Source organism: Toxotes jaculatrix, chromosome 15 (genome assembly GCF_017976425.1).
Source record: "Toxotes jaculatrix isolate fToxJac2 chromosome 15, fToxJac2.pri, whole genome shotgun sequence".
Classification (NCBI taxonomy): domain Eukaryota; kingdom Metazoa; phylum Chordata; class Actinopteri; family Toxotidae; genus Toxotes; species Toxotes jaculatrix.
Window position 1 is genome coordinate 1,080,365 of NC_054408.1, and position 15,725 is coordinate 1,096,089.

Here is a 15,725-nt window from a genome sequence, read left to right on the forward strand (position 1 = left end):
AAAATGAAGCGCTCGTTGTGAGCTGCCGACCTGTGGCAGGAAACACAGTGAACATGGGAAGCCCAACACACGAAGACTAACAGTGTGACAGCAGTGTGTGTGTGTGTGTGTGTGTCACAGCCTGAAACACATCACTGATCCACACTGTTACACTGGGTCACACGTTCCTTCATCACCATCAGCACACACACTGTAGTTTATTATGACTCTGTCAACACACACACACACACACACCACAACAGTCACCACGACACCAAATGTGGATTAATCCGCAGCTGAAAATAGTCCCCAACAAATGATTCAGGAAAACGAGTCGATGTAAAAAAAGCTGAATTCTATATTTGTGAGTGGTTTTTAAAGGTGTGTGATTCAGTGGGAACCAGTGGGCTCAGGTGCTGTGGTCAGTGCTGACAGTAAGAAACCAACAGACCTGTCCAGGGCTCGGCCAATCGTTGACAGGGCAGTCTGATCAGGTAGTCTGATGCTCTCCATTTAAAGATGAGTCATCGTCTGCGTGAGACTCGGCTGAACGCTCGGACTGACCGTCACTTTCTCTGGGCCGCTCGATCGATCCTGCGCCGACGTCTGCATGTGAATCCTTCAGTTCCAGTTGGGTTTGTTGAGGGTTTGCAGCATTCACTGCACCTCCACCCTCCCTGTCCTCCATCCCATCATCCACCTCCTCCCTTTCCTCTGTGTTTTCTGCGTCTTCCATGACAAACAGGTTCTTCATGGAGTCTGCCACCGCTTCTCTCAGCTCGTCCTCCGACTCCTCAAAGTTCCTGATGAGAGCAGAGAAAATGAAACTGACATCACTTTTGTTTGTTTTTGATTTTCTAAGTTAAAATTCATATATTTGCTGTTTCTGGCGTCTCAAATGTGAGGCTTTGGTGTTTTTCTTTGTTGTATACAACTGTGAGCTGAATATCTTTGGCTTTTAATTTGATCAATCAAGGAAATGGCAGATTAACTGATCGTTAGTTGCAGATTGATTGTTAGTCGCAGCCCTAGTCTGGTTAATAACACATCAGAAAATATAATAATGATTTACTGGAATGTGAAACAAAGAAAAGCAGCAAACTGTCACCTCTGAAAACGTGGAATCATCAGATGTTTACCTAAATGTTCACTGGATCACCTGAACAGTGAGAGCGGACTTACGTGTCGTCGTCGTCTGACCTCGGCTCCAGACGCTCTTCGTCCATCTCCACATCAGAGTCCTCCTCCTCTTCCCCCGTCCTCTCGTCCTCTGCTTCGTACTGCTCCGGCTCTAAATCTGAGCGTCGAGACACATTTGGCCTTTTAACCTCATTTTGTCCTGCTGGCCTCCGGCCACGTTCAGAGTCAGCAGATTAAACACTGCCGGTGCTGTGTGTCAGTGAGCGACGCCTCACCTGCAGTCGCCGAGTCCAAAGTTGACGACGTGAGTTCGGCCTCGGCGAGAGCGTTCAGCAAGGTGTCGGGGGGGCCGTCGACCCACTGCCTGCGACCTGCTGCCTCCTCACCTGAGGGTGGACGAGGACAGGGGACATTCATGGGTCACACTGCTTTGTCTCAGCCAGATCTTTGAACAGGGTCAGAGTTCACTGCTGAACAACCTTGGTCTAAATAATGTTAAACAATAATCAGCGTACACGGGGAAGATGAGGAAGGCCGAGCACAGCGGAGAGTCTTCCTCTGTAACTAATAACACACCATGAACAGTGCTCCACTCAGGTGTGTTACAGGTGTGTTACAGGTGTGTTACAGGTGTGTTACACTGCACCTTGCTCAGCCTCAGCTGCAGTGCTGTAGGTGGAGTTGACGTCCATGTTGCCAAGTGCATCCAGCAGAGTCTGAGGAACCCTTTGACTCCACCCCCTCCTCACCTCCGACCAATCGCTGAGCTTCAACTCCTCCCCCTCCTGGAAGCTCAGAGTCCGGTTCAGAGGGTCCAGGTCCTGTTTGGGGAGATGGGGACAGAGTGAGACAGAGAAGAAGAGGGACAGTGAAAAAGAAAACTCTTTTCTTCCGTCACTCACCTTCTCGTCTTTCTTCGTCTCTGCGTCTCCTTTCATCCCTTTGTCATCTAATCGAATCTCGAACATGATTCCCCTCTGCAGAACAAACTAATGAACCAAACTCTTTCCTTTTTTTTTGGTAAACAGTATTAAATTGAACACACCTGTGGATTACAAACACAGGTGTCAGTGCTGTGTTACACTGTCCCGTCTGAGCTGAGTGTTCAGGTCTAACCTCACCTTGTCCTTGTGTTTTCTGTCCTCATCTCGTTTCTCCTCCCTGATCTGCCTCAGAGCTGCTTCAATGTCCTGCAGCAGGAGTGAGACACAGGAGGACATGCTGTTACCAGGTCACCGATGGTCCTTCACTCACAGCTTATGGGACAAACATGGCCTGTGCCCGCCTCACCTCTGGAGAACGTGTCAGAATGAGTGTGGACGAGCTGATTTCTCGTCTGTGCTTACCTGTGCAGGTGAGGCTTTGTGCTGCTCTTCACTGTCTGCTGATGCTTCTGGGTCTCTGGGTGTCTCCACCACAAACGTTCCATGTTTCTGTCGTGTCTGTGCCTGACACACGACACAGTGAGGATTAGTTACTGTTAGACAGGTGTGTTTTCAGACTGACCAAACCAAACTACTGACAGTACCTCTGCTTCAGCCCTCAGCCTCATCTGTCTCATCTCCTGGTGATACTGCTGTCGGATGAGATCCAGCTGATGCAGGTACTCCTACGCACACGCACACGCACAGACACACACACACACAGACACACAGACATCACTGTGTCCTGTTTAAATGTAATGTTTGGTAATAACATGTCTGTCCTGTGTGTCCCACCTGCTGTCCCTCCTGCCTCCTGTTCTGAGGTGTGTGCTGGTGCTCAGGTCGTCCTGCTTCCTGCTCCTGATGTCCCGGCCTCCTGCTGCGCTCAGCTGTACATGGACGCAGACCCTGACAGTCAGAGGGAAATGTTTTATTCCACGACTCATGATGATCAGATGTAATGATGTAGTTTAACCAGTGTTTCCTCAGCATTTAATCCAGAGAGCTTATTTATCCTCGTTTTATCTGCTGACCATAGCATTTCACATTTCTCAGAGGCTAACACTGAGTGTGGAATTTGTCCTAAAGAAGGATTGTTAATGAGTTAACAGAGAAAATAACCAGAACGATTGACCAAGTATCTGAGTGAGTCTGTGTGAGTGACAGTAACGACTCCATCAGCAGACGGTGGAGCTGCCGAGCTTCATCCTACCAGCTGTCTCTCTGCTCTCAGCTTGTACTGGTTGGCCTCCTGTCTCCTCTGCAGGTATTCATTACGAGCTACAGCCACACTGACTCAACAGGTGAGGGTGCAGAAACAGAGAAGTCACAGTGTTACTGGTTTTAACCAAAGTGAGACAATACGTCGCAGGTTAAAACAACTCAAATTAAATGTTGACAGACATTTTGGGAAATCAGAACATAGAACACAGACTAATCCACATGGTAACTGGTCACTCACAGCTGGTACGGTTCCACAGGAGGAGCTGCGAGGTCTTCGCATCGCTCCCCCTCTCTCTCCTGAGGAAGAGGAGGAGGAGGAAGGACGTCCTCCTTGTTCCTCCTCTGAAAGGCGTCCAGCTGGGCGTGGTAGCGCTGATAGTGGCTGACTGGTTGCTGGACATCAAACCTGCATCAGTAATACAGGTCATACATACATGACGCACAGCAGTATCAGGTCACACGTGAAGCGGAGTATATCACGGATGACTGAGGGGAGACTTCCACTCACCTTTGGCTCTGCTGCCCTGAGACGTCTCTGTCTGCAGCTGCTCGTCCTGCTCTTTGACGAACAGGCTGCAATCATCAATAAATGTGATGCAGTGCAATAGAAATACACAGCACATGTAAGGTTAAGGTCGACTATTGAGATGTACATTTAAAGGGGTTTTGGAGGAATTGGTTCATGAACTGTGACCTGATCCATCATCAGTGAGCTTTACAGGTGCCTTTGGACAGAGCGAGGCCAGATGTTCCAGATGTTCCAGATGTTCCCCCTTTTTTCAGTCGTTATGCTAAAATAAACTGAACAAATTTTTCCTCCGAAATACAGCAATAGTATTATTATTATTATGAATGTATTCTTACTTTGTGGTGAGAAGGGCTGTACACTCTGAGTGGGACTCTCCAGTCTGGTTTAGCTAGCTGTTTCTTCACAGCCACCCCCGGCCTCTCTGCTCCTCTGGACTTCTCTGGACGAGAGCAGAGTCTCCAGTTAGATTATCACCAAGTGGACATTTGTCAGTGACAGACAGACCGAGATGTCTTTCTGAATTTAGCCTCCTACATATTCCATCATCCTATCCTGCCACTGAAACTTTAAATGGTATCTACATTATGTCTTTGATGTAAATACAGTAGGTTGTATTTATAACAAATGTACATTGTTCAGTCAACTTTAACGTCTGAATGTTATATATAGAACCTATAATTACTGTAACTGCCTGATCCAGTAATTATGTAAGTTAGATATTTAACCTGTACATACTGATCTTAGCAGAGCTACAGCAGTGTTCAGGTACTAAGCACTTTTTAAATAAACTGAACTCTAACTTCCCTCAGGTTTGACTCTTTTCATTCACCTTGAGATTTTAATTCTTTATCATTTGATGTTTTTAGGAGTTTTGTAAATGTCTTCTATGTTTGTTCTTGTCTGGCCTTGTTGTTGTTTTGTATGCTGCTTGTGTGGCTATGAATAGTTTTTGTTTTCTGGTGGATCTTTTCAACAGGACTACCTGACAGAAATATCTTTGACCTCATAAGATTAGACTTTTCCGTGCACACCCACAGGTCCACGCTGTTTCCTCTGCTCTGCCTGTTCTTGTTTTTCTGTCTAAAACAGCTGGTGGAGCGAAGTCTGAAAGAATTCAAAAGTTGAGACAAGTTGGTAACTGCTGTGAGGCAGACACTCCCTCAATGATTTAAGACAGGCACCAGTAACTCTGTGTTCTGATGTTACCAAAACACAATGAGTGCCAAGATGTGACGCAATTAAAGTCAGCCTAATCTGGATTCAGCTCGTCTCCATGGAAACGGAGCGACATGGCCGAGGAGAGAGTCAGATGTACTGAAGGGTGGCAGAGCTCAAAGCAGCGGTCTGAGCCCCGTCTGAACGTGTTGTCAGGAAACGACCACTGGGTGGCACCAAAACCCACATTCAACACTACGCGTCCACTCACTTTAAATGCTGCAGTCTGCGGAGCAGCTGTCCTCAATATTTTGTCCACAGCATTTACATTACATACATTTCTATTAAGTCAATACTTAGTGACCCCTCCTTTTCCAGCTGGTCATCTGTCAGTCAAGAAAGTGAAAGTGAAAAGACGCTGGTTTCTACAACAGGACCATGATTCAAAGCAGTGTCCCTGCAGGCGGGCGAATAACAGAAAGACTCTGAGCTGCAGACTCTGTTGGCAGGCTGTGATACCTGTCGGAGGGGGAGGGGTTGTCACTCAGCACTGACTCAGTAGCAGAGTAACAGAGTGAACAGTAACAGAGCTCTTCTCTAATGCAGTGTAACCTGCTGTGTTTGCTGCTCCCGCTCTTGTTTTCGTGGCCTGTGATGCAGCTGCTCTATTTCGATTCAGCGTCGTGTGGCTAAACTCCTCCTGCATCACCTGCACGCACAGGAAACCACACACGCACATGCACATGCACACGCACACACACACACACACACACACACACACACACTATTATACATCTGTGTTTCTTGTGCCATGATACCACCTCTGAAAACTTAACGTTGAAATCTAAACCCCACTGATTTGCACTGAAGATCATCTGAATTTCCCTCTTAAACATCTTCAGGAATCAGTGTCAAAAAACTGTATTTCAGCTCCATACACTCAAAAGCCACTTTATTAGGTACCCTTACAAAATGCGACCCAATACAAAAGCTCAGTCATAAATTCCACCTTCAAAAAGATAATAAAGTTCAGTGACAGAGATATTTATTTTTGAGGTTATAGTTTGCTGTAATGTTGAATATTATGATCTGTTGTACTGCACTGCATTAAAACATATCAGTGTAGTGTTTTCAAAGGTTCATAAATTCAGTGCCAAATATTCAAAACCTATTTTCAAGCTGTTCAGTTTTTATTTTAGATTATTTTGGAGCAGTTTTACCACCATCCACAATCTATTCAGATTTCTTCCAGCTGTGAGCTGCTCTTCCATTTCCATGTCCATCAACAGGATCATATCCAGTCTGCAGACTGACTGATCTGAGTTTCCTTCCAATGTGAACACACTGTATAAAAACCTGCTTAGAATTTGTGTGTAGTTCGTATCTGGGAGGAGCCAAAAGCCTGGCGGAGCTCCTGTCTGATGAACGGCTCAGTGAACCAATCAGATTCATTACCTGCGGGTCCAGATGTTTGCTGATGTGCTTCTCCAGGAAGGGACACCTGAGGACAGAGCTGACTGAGGGACGGTCACGGGGGTTGACCTGGAAAGTGAAAACGGTCAATGAACACCAAAGAGCTGCATCATTTGGGAAAATGCTTTATAATTATTCATCAACAATCATCCAGTCCGGTTTTTATCAACTTACAGATGTTTCCATGTGTGTATTTTCTGTATGTGTATTTGTTGTGTATATGTAAGCGCTTTATAAATAAAGTTTTTATTATCATATCATTATAATCAACTGATTATTTGTACAGTTTGATGATGCTACTCAAAATGATGACTACATTATGGGGTCACCTACATTATGCAACTCTATAAATAACACAAACAATAACAATGAAGTAATGAACTAGTTTACAGGTGACACACTGACACACAGCACAGTGTGTAACGAGTGTGATGGTCTGAGACATTACAAAGAATAACAGCAGTCAAAGGTTAAACAAACATGAAGTCTGTTCAAAAGTTCCTGTAAACGTTTTAAAGACGCAGGTTTTTAACCTGACTGACCAGCGGTCTGCAGCATCATTTCCCAGTAAGACAATGGAAGCTTCCTTACACGCAGCCCAGGCTGATATCCTGAACAGCTGCTCACTCAGCATTTACTGTTTTCCTCTTTAAAACGCTTGTTTTTGCAGTTTGAACTTTGCAGACAAAACAGTTGTGACTCTTTCTGAAGAAACTGTGGTGAACTCTCTGGTGAACCTTTTATGAACCAGTGACTTAATCTAATCTGTAAAGCAGCTAGTGTACTGATTAAGATTACTCTTGTCAAATAAATGTAAATAAAGGACAAAGCAGAATATCTCCCTCTGAAATGTAGAGGAACTGAAGTGTCGAGCAGCATAACTTGGTTCATAACTTGTAAAAGTCCAAGTAACTGATGTTCAAGTTTGATTCAGCAGCTTAAAGTTCAGCTGCACACTTATTTATTCCCTTCAAACCTGCACACTGTGAACAAACACGGCTGCAGTGTGACTGACCTTGAAGAGGTGGGCGACCAGCAGGCGGAGGTCATGGGAGTAGCGGCTGGATACTGGGTTATAGCGCCCCCTGCAGATTTTACTGACCAACTGCCGCAGACTGCTGCCTTCAAACTGCAGGTGAAGACAGACAGACAGACAGAGACAGAGAGACAGACAGACAGACAGACAGAGAGAGAAATCGTTTTATAAAACAGGTCATTTGATTTCGTCACCTGTGGGAAGTTACAGTCAGTTGGACGTTTATTTGCTCCACCTGGCTGAAACGAATGCAGTCTAATCCAACAGTCCTGTACTAACTCCTCCCTGCATGAAGGCTGTAATGTTCAGCTGTTTTACAGAGACCTGTCACAGTATCCTGTAACTGTTCACCTCTCTAAATCAGCTCACTGTGGGATTAGACTGAGCTCAGTTTAACAGGTATTTTTAAAAATGTGTTTATTCTAGAGGTGGTTAATCAGTCCAATTTCGATTACGATTATTGAGGTCTCGATTCTATTTCCAATCGATTATTGAGTTTCCATTTGACAATAGTAATCCAAAAAACACCACAAACCTATTGCACCATTAAAAAACAGTCAGCTGTTGAATTACTCCATTTCTCTTTTATTGAGAAACATCTCAGAGCGCCTTCAGTATGGTGTGGTACAGCTGTGACTTCCAAATTAATATTTGTTTTAACTCGTTTCACCGGGGCTAATTTGGTTGTCACCTCGTGGACAGGACGTGGATTCGGTGGAGTGAGGCTTCAGGCGGTTGTCTTTAGCCCACGTAGCCTCCTCTGGATGGAAGCGCGACATGTGAGCCCTCATCCTTCCATCCATCCGTTTTCTATACCGCTTGATCCCTCAGGGTCGCGGCGGAGCTGGAGCCTATCCCAGCTGACTACGGCGAGAGGCGGGGTTCACCCTGGACCGGTCGTCGGGGCCGACACGCACACACTCGCCCAGGGACAGCGTAGAGCAGCCAGTTAACCTGATGTGCGTGTGTTTGGGATTGTGGGAAGAAGCCGGAGTACCCGGAGCAAACCCACGCAGGCGCAGGGAGAACATGCAGACTCCGCACAGAGGAGCTCAGACCGGGGGTCGAACCTGCGGCCCTCATGTTGCTAGCACTGCCACAGTACTTTAGCTTAGTGCGGCAAAGTTAGCAGACACCGTACGGCCTGTCGGCGCGTTTAAAACTCCTGCCATAAAAACCACAATGCATCCACACGCTCGCTGTTAGCCCAGGTGGAGCTGATGGATGGGTGGGTGGGTGGGTTGGTTAGTTGGTTGGTTGTCGGTTTATGGTTTTTGTTCGTCCATGTCACGCGCCTCTCGTCTCGCTAGCATAGTGAGCTCGCTCGCTGGTTCTGTTACAGGGAGTTTTGTTAGGACTGTTAATCCACGGCGCCGCCCTGCGGTTAAATCCTGTATGACAGCCAGTGCCTGGAGAGGCACTGCGGTGTATTACAATTTAAAAAAAAAAAACAAAAACTTGGATCTTTGGAAATTTAATAATCGACTCATAATCGTCTATAATATAATCGCGATGAATCAATAATCGATTTTTTCACCGCCCCTTATTCATAATTATTCTTCAATAAATTTTGTCATTTTGTGTATTATTAGACAATAATTGTACAGAGATGACAGGAAATGAGGGATGCAACAAAGGAAAATGAAAATTATTTCATAGGTTGTTGGTTGGTTCACCATTTTGGTCCAGACTGAAATATTTCAACCACTGTGGCTCAGATTTCAGTGAGATTTTGTACAGACAGTCCTATTGATTTTATTGATCCCGTGACTTTTCCATATATTGAAACTAACCAACTAGCTAGTTGCCGCAATATGTTACTCAGGGATTCTGTGTAAATCTCCGATTTCCCACAACTCGTGTTGCTCTTAAAGTACCAAGAGCGGAGGGGCTAAATTAGCTTCGGTGTTAGCCTTAGCTCGGTGTTAGCAGAGCCGCTATGTTTCCAGCTGTGTGTGTGAAGCAGCTGCTGATGTTCTGGGTGTGGTGCAGCTTACTGGATGCCTCAGGGTGCAGAGCTCATACAGGACACAGCCCAGAGACCAGATATCACTGCAGAGAGGACACACACACACACACACACACACACACACACACACACACACACACACACACACACACATACATACACACACACACGTTTGCATTATGAAAAGGGATTTTAAATGCAATCTGACATTAATCTTAACCATAAAAAGTTCATATATATCTAAACATATCTATCAATCTATCATAGACCTGTCTCTTCTTGTAACAGGGTGATGGGACAACTTTATCCCCACTCCCCTTCAGCTAAAGTCATAAACACCAGGAACAAAGCCATCATGTCAAAATCTAGAGCAGTGAAGTCACCAATCAGAGCACAGCTACCAACAGAAACGAGTAATACCACTGCTTTGGTACTTCCTTTTTTGGCCAGGGACCCATTGTGTGTGTGTGTGTGTGTGTGTGTGTGTGTGTGTGTGTGCTCTTGTACTTCTGTCTTTCTGGGGACCTATTAAAGTTTTAGAATTTCAGACTGAGGACATTTTCTATAACATGTCATGTCATGTAAGACATGTTTGTCCCGTCCACAAAGGACTATCTGAGAATTTAGACTTGGTTTGAGGGTAAAGTTCAGAATCAGGTCTAGGTTAAGGTTAGGTATGTAGCTCGGGCATACATTATCTCACAAGTATAGAAATACAGGCTTTTTCTTGAAAGTGTGGGAAAGAGGGAGCCACTCTGACCTCAGCTGTATCAGCAGAGAGAGAGAGAGAGAGAGAGAGAGAGACGGCTAGAGAATGATAATGAGTTTGAGATGTTTGCATGTGTTAGTGAGCAGGGGTGTTTGTCTCTGCATGTGTCTGTACATGCTGTTGTTGAAACGAACACCCCTCTGAGTCAATGTGCTGCAGTGAAACCAGATGATGGCGGTATCATTACAGAGCCATGCGCTCTAATCGTGCCCACGTGGCTGATCGACAGTCACAGCCACGGATGTGTACAGACTTTGTCGGGGAAGAATAAAACATCAGGAACCTGCTCTCTGTGCTCAGGATCAAGGTTCATTTTACCCTGAGGGTGCACAAGAAAGGCACATGGACAATTTGCTGAACCCCTCCCCTGAACAATGAGTGCAATGACAAATGAAACTGAGCGGATCATGTTGGAGTTTTAGCTAATAAATGCTCAGATTTGTGGCCTGAAAAAAATCTCCACTGTCTGCTGTTACAAAAGATGGTGCTGCTGCATCACTTCACATTCTGCTACACACGGTTCAAATGTCAAAACCAAAAACAACTGACCACAGTTGTATTAACATTTCAGTGTTACAGGCCAACGTAGCTCATTCCACGATGAAAGAGATGTCAAAGAAAAAGTCAGCGTGGACGCTCCTGGTGGCTCAGGCTGTGCATGTTGTCAGGTTACAACCATACGTACGTCTTGTTGTTGTACGGCCGACTCTCGCAGATCTCTGGGGAGAGGTAGTACGGGGTCCCGACACAAGTCCGGGCCAGCTCCATGGTGCTGCACAGCCACAGTTCACAAACACAACACACTCAGTCAGAGTTCAGTGTGTAAAGTTCAGACAGGTTCACACGTCTGTCTTAAAACAACGTTCTTCTTGCTGGAGTTATTCCTCCTCTTCATAATGGTCGTTAGACATGCCTTCATCATGATCCTCCAGTGTAAGTGTTGGGGGACAAAACCTACAGTCTACAGATGTAAATCAATATTTCCATATATAATTATATTTAAAAACTTTTTTGTTTCAGGACAAAAGAGCAATGATCCCCTACACCCTGACTACGTGCAAAGTTTGTTTAGTTTCACCTCCAGCTGATCGATCTTGGGCTGTAAACAACCTGGAAACATATCTACGATCTGCGATCGACATCCAGACAGTGGAGACACACAGAGACAACACCTCGTTACAGGAACAGATTCACAATCTTCAAACACCGAAGGTCAATCAGGGATAAAGTTCACAAGCATACATGTCAGGGCAGGCAGGCTTCATGCCCTGTGGCTGTGGTGGGAAAGAGGAGACTGAAGACGCAGCTTATCACTGTGTTATCACTGACATTTTTTAACATCTGAGTAACTGTGTAAGCATCGCTGTGCTCTGAGATGTTCACACACAGTCCTTCAGATTTAAAAGCTTGAGCTCAAACACAGAGCAACCACAAACAACACAACACTATAAAGTTTCTCATTTCCATCCTGGCAAACAACAAAATGGCAAAGTGGAGGACAGCATTGTCGACACCACTGTGGTAACATGTTGTGCCTCACACACATTTCTTTGCTTCTCTGATTTCAGACTACATGAAAGTCAGACCTTAAATAAAAGAGAAAAGTCAAGCAAGATGCAAAATGGTGAAAACAACAGTATTTATTTTATTTCTCATTTTATGTTTATTTATTTCTTTCAAATTGTTTTCTTCTTTCCCCCTAAGATCAATAAAGTCTTATTTTATCTAGTATAAACTAAAAATACATGAATGCACTATGTGGTATTTACATTGTACAGTGGAACAGGCCAACCATTATTTCCACGACCACGTGTGTTTACATGTCCTGGGCGACTGTTAGTGGAATGATAATGACTTGTTTAGAGGTCTGTCCATGTGTTACAGAGCACTGATAAACAGCTGCACTGCAGTGTGTGTGTGTGTGTGTGTGTGTGTGTGTGAAGATGGCACTGACTTACTTATTCAACATTCTTGCGATTCCAAAGTCCCCCAGCTTCGCTTTCATCCCTCTGTTGGTTAGGAAGATATTCTAGACCAGAGAGCAGAGGGAGAGCAGGAATGAAAGCACATCTGTGTTCCACCAGGAAAACAGTGACTGGGCATGTATCGCGTGTTTCTGAATGTGTGTGTGTGTGTGTGTGTGTGTGCGAGTGTAAACAGATATGACTGATGAAAGACAGTGATGGTTGTGAACAGAGGCGCCGTCTGTGGTCAGTTATTCTGGGCGCTGGCACACAGCGAGGTCTTTGTTCAGAACAAAGCTGAGCTCCGGACAGTTCAGCCCTACGATCCCCTGAACTCTGTAATGATAATACTCGCTAATTAAAAAGCGTAACCTCAGGGTCTGTGGATCATGTTGTTTACCGTGTGCAAGTTCAAGCAGGAATGCATGATGCACAGTCTGTGGGTTACAGGGTCCTTTTTCTTTTCATTATCAAATTTCAGCCTCTACAGGTGTTTGTAAAAGGCCCGTGGTTTGTAGGAAACAGCTCAGGTTAGTGTCGCTAACAGAAAGAGAGAAATATTACATAAACATTACATTTCCAGCTTCTCGAACGTGAGGATTTGCTGGTTTTCTTTGTTTCTCCACTATTTAGTATGTGAATGAACTAGATGTGTGAGTGTGTGCAGCAGTGAAGTGGGACAGATACCTGAGATTTGATGTCTCTGTGGAGGATCTTCCTGTCATGGATGTGTTTGAGGCCCAGACAGATCTGAACGAACCAGCCCACGATCTGAGGAACACACAGCTCAGTTTGACTCTGCGTGTGTGTGTGTGTGTGTGCGTGTGTGTGTGTGTGTGTGTGTGTGTGTGTGTGTGCTATGCGTACCTGCTCCTCAGTGAAGGGGACTCCTCTCTGCATGTTAATCTTCTTCATCAGATCTCCTCCATCACAGTACTCCATCACTATATATAGGCTGCCCCTCTCTATACACACACGGTGAACAATGTATAATGTGACGTTAAATACACTGATAACAACATGACATGATCACATGGTCAGCATGGAGCCACACCCTCTCACCGTGAAATGACGTGGTGAAGGAGACGATGTTTGGGTGTTTCATCTTCGACAGCAGTGTCACCTCTTTCTTGGACGCCTCCCTTTCCCTCGCTGACATCTGAGCAGTAAAACATCTGGGTAATGACTGCTCCACATTTATGAAATCTGGTAATAAATGCTGCTTGTGTAATACTTCATGAGCTCCTCTAATTTCAGGCTCTTTCTTTGGTCCAGGGACTAACTCTGGTACCTTCACAGCAGACTTTCCCAGTGTGCACGGCCTCGTTAAAGCAAAGCTTCAACATTTTGGGAAATACACTTATTAATACACCCACAGTAAAACAGCTGGCAGTGACCTGCTGCTGCAGCAGCTTCATGTTCATCATACAGATACAAGTGGTTCTGATCTTATCAGCTAACTCTCAGCTACAGGGCGAATAAACACACACAACAGTGTTGGTTCTCTATGGTTCTCTTCATTAGGGCCTGTGTGACCGGTTCTAACATAATCACACCTCCTTACCTTTCTGAGGTCGATCTGTTTGACCACACACTGTCTGTCTCCGCCTCCCCCTCTGTCTCTGACCAGGAAGGCTTTCCCAAACGCACCCTCTCCGATCTGACGGATGACCTCATAGTTGTTCATCACACCTGTAACAGGAAACAGGCGGAGGCTGCTCATCATGCGTCACTGAGAATGAATGCTAATCAGGCACAGTGTTATTATGACATGTGTTTGTACCATAGACTGTATAAGACATGGACGTAGCACCCGTGACGTCACCCATTGGTTTCGGGGAGTCGGTTCTGTGACCAAACCATGGGCATTGGAGCTGCGCCATCTTGGATTTTAGTGGGAGTGTACTTTCCACATTTGGCGGAGAGGCGGTTACTGTACGGGTCAGCCGGCCGAGAACCAGGCCACTTAGCTCGGACCAATATTTAATATTTACCGCCTTTCACCGCTGCCTCCACACACCGCAACAGCGTTCCTAACATTAGCTGCGGTCCTCCATAAGCCAGCGGCAAAATATGCTAACACATGCTAATTAGTGCAAACATCCAGGTAAAATAGTGAGAAATTTACTTACCGAAAAAACTGCAGCACAGACTCCTTCAACGGTCGGTTAGTACAGTCTACACTACAACAAGCCATACTGTCACAGAAACCTATCCGAACATTGGCAAACAAACACGAACACTGCAGTTCCTGTCGACCGCTGGAGGTAGCCGGAGGCCTCTGGATGTAGCCGCCTAGCCCAGCCGATGCTTTAGCCAAAAGCTAACTGCCAGTGCCTGTCTATGGGGCTGTCACTCAACGTAACTGCGCCCTAATTTATGTAAGAATTTTAACACTAAAACGGTTGCGGTACAAAAAAATTCACCCGCCCCACAGTGTTCACGGAGGTGGAAACTATCAATAGAGACCAAAAACAAAAAACGTACCAGGCTGTAAATATGTTTTTTTAGGCTGTAAAGTTGGCTATTTTAACATGGGGGTCAATGGAGAATTGCTCACTTCTGGAGCCAGCCCCCAGCGGCAGCCGAGGAACTGCAGCTTTTTGAACGCGGAAGTGATCCTCACTGCTGAAACCTACAACAACTCCCCCCTTGGTTTGTACCTGTTTGTTTATAGGTCTGAATGTAAAAAGGAAAAATCCAACTTGAACGTGTAAATAGCAGCGACAGCTATCAGCTAACAGTACAATGTTTAATATAATAGGAATACGCACGTAACTAAAGTAAAATACCATAGATAATATTTCTCCACATTAGCCGGTGGATAAATTTGCAAACGTCTGTGAGGTAACCTCACATTATTCTTTACACTGTGGTCGATTTAACTTTCATAAAAAACGATCAAACTTTTTCGATCCTGACAACTCCCGGCGGAAGGAGCCGTCACCGTGGAGACGGATACACACTGGGCTAGCTTCCGTGTTAGCATGCTAACATAACCTCACTGTCGATGACAAAAACGGTCATTTTCCTGTTTTTAGCGTTGGACAAAAGTCTCGTCTTACCTTTACAAAGCTGTCTTCTTCTTAGAGGTAGAGTCACAGTGTGAAACCAAGCGGAGAGAGCCAGTTATAGAGAGTCACGGTCAGACTGTCTGAAAACTGCCTGTTTAAAAAAACATTTGTAAACTACGGCAAGCGCGAAGGGAGCTGAGGCAGTGTTTCTGGCTGTGCTCAATCACACAGCTGTTTTAATAATAATAGTAGTACTAGTAACTAATAATTAGTAAATAAATAAACAAATAAATAAATACATCTTAACAACATTTCACATGGTTTCACAAGTTTTGTTTTGTTCTATAAGATATTCACCATATTATTGTTGTTGTTGTTTGATAATCCATCCATGGTCTATAGATTGGGGGTGCAGCTCGCCAGTTAATTCATATATTAATGGCAGATCATACTCTTAGTTTCTGTTTTATGAATTTAAATTTTCAAATTAACTAGTGACTAAAGTTATCAAGTACGTCAGGTTTGTACTTCAGCACTCGAGTAAATGTGT

The 15,725-nt window shown here is 44.9% G+C and overlaps 1 protein-coding gene and 1 long non-coding RNA gene across 3 annotated transcripts; one reads left to right on the top strand and one right to left on the bottom strand.

Moving 5' to 3' along the window:
* Nucleotides 1-171: 171 nt before the first annotated feature.
* Nucleotides 172-15,341, bottom strand: LOC121194101 (serine/threonine-protein kinase Nek5-like). 2 transcript variants are annotated; one of them, XM_041056711.1, is made up of 24 exons: nt 15,227-15,341; nt 13,726-13,853; nt 13,224-13,320; nt 13,029-13,126; nt 12,849-12,932; nt 12,156-12,226; nt 10,883-10,969; nt 9,457-9,511; nt 7,439-7,552; nt 6,406-6,492; nt 5,563-5,659; nt 4,131-4,234; nt 3,775-3,839; nt 3,505-3,672; nt 3,256-3,334; nt 2,838-2,951; nt 2,648-2,728; nt 2,466-2,567; nt 2,241-2,309; nt 2,022-2,096; nt 1,766-1,940; nt 1,395-1,505; nt 1,162-1,276; nt 172-782 (listed from the first exon to the last, which is right to left on the bottom strand). In XM_041056711.1, exons 2-24 carry the CDS (start codon nt 13,846-13,848, stop codon nt 470-472), a joined length of 2,484 nt encoding a protein of 827 aa, XP_040912645.1. In that variant the 5' UTR covers nt 13,849-13,853; nt 15,227-15,341; the 3' UTR covers nt 172-469. The 2 variants fall into 2 exon arrangements, with proteins under 2 accessions (XP_040912645.1, XP_040912644.1); XM_041056710.1 differs by having other exon boundaries at nt 2,022-2,108.
* On the top strand, nt 2,261-3,053 carry LOC121194151. The gene is made up of 3 exons (XR_005895361.1): nt 2,261-2,473; nt 2,659-2,722; nt 2,867-3,053. It is a non-coding gene; the product is annotated as an uncharacterized LOC121194151 (long non-coding RNA).
* Nucleotides 15,342-15,725: the final 384 nt, after the last annotated feature.

Excerpts from the sequence above, each read along its gene's own strand:
- LOC121194101 (XM_041056710.1), bottom strand. The coding sequence starts at position 13,848 with ATGAACAACTATGAGGTCATCCGTCAGATCGGAGAGGGTGCGTTTGGG. Across the intron at positions 2,952-3,255 it reads TGAGAGCAGAGAGACAGCTG|GGTCTGCGTCCATGTACAGC; the intron begins GTAGGATGAAGC and ends TCTGACTGTCAG. Across the intron at positions 2,310-2,465 it reads ACAAAGCCTCACCTGCACAG|GACATTGAAGCAGCTCTGAG; the intron begins GTAAGCACAGAC and ends CTCCTGCTGCAG.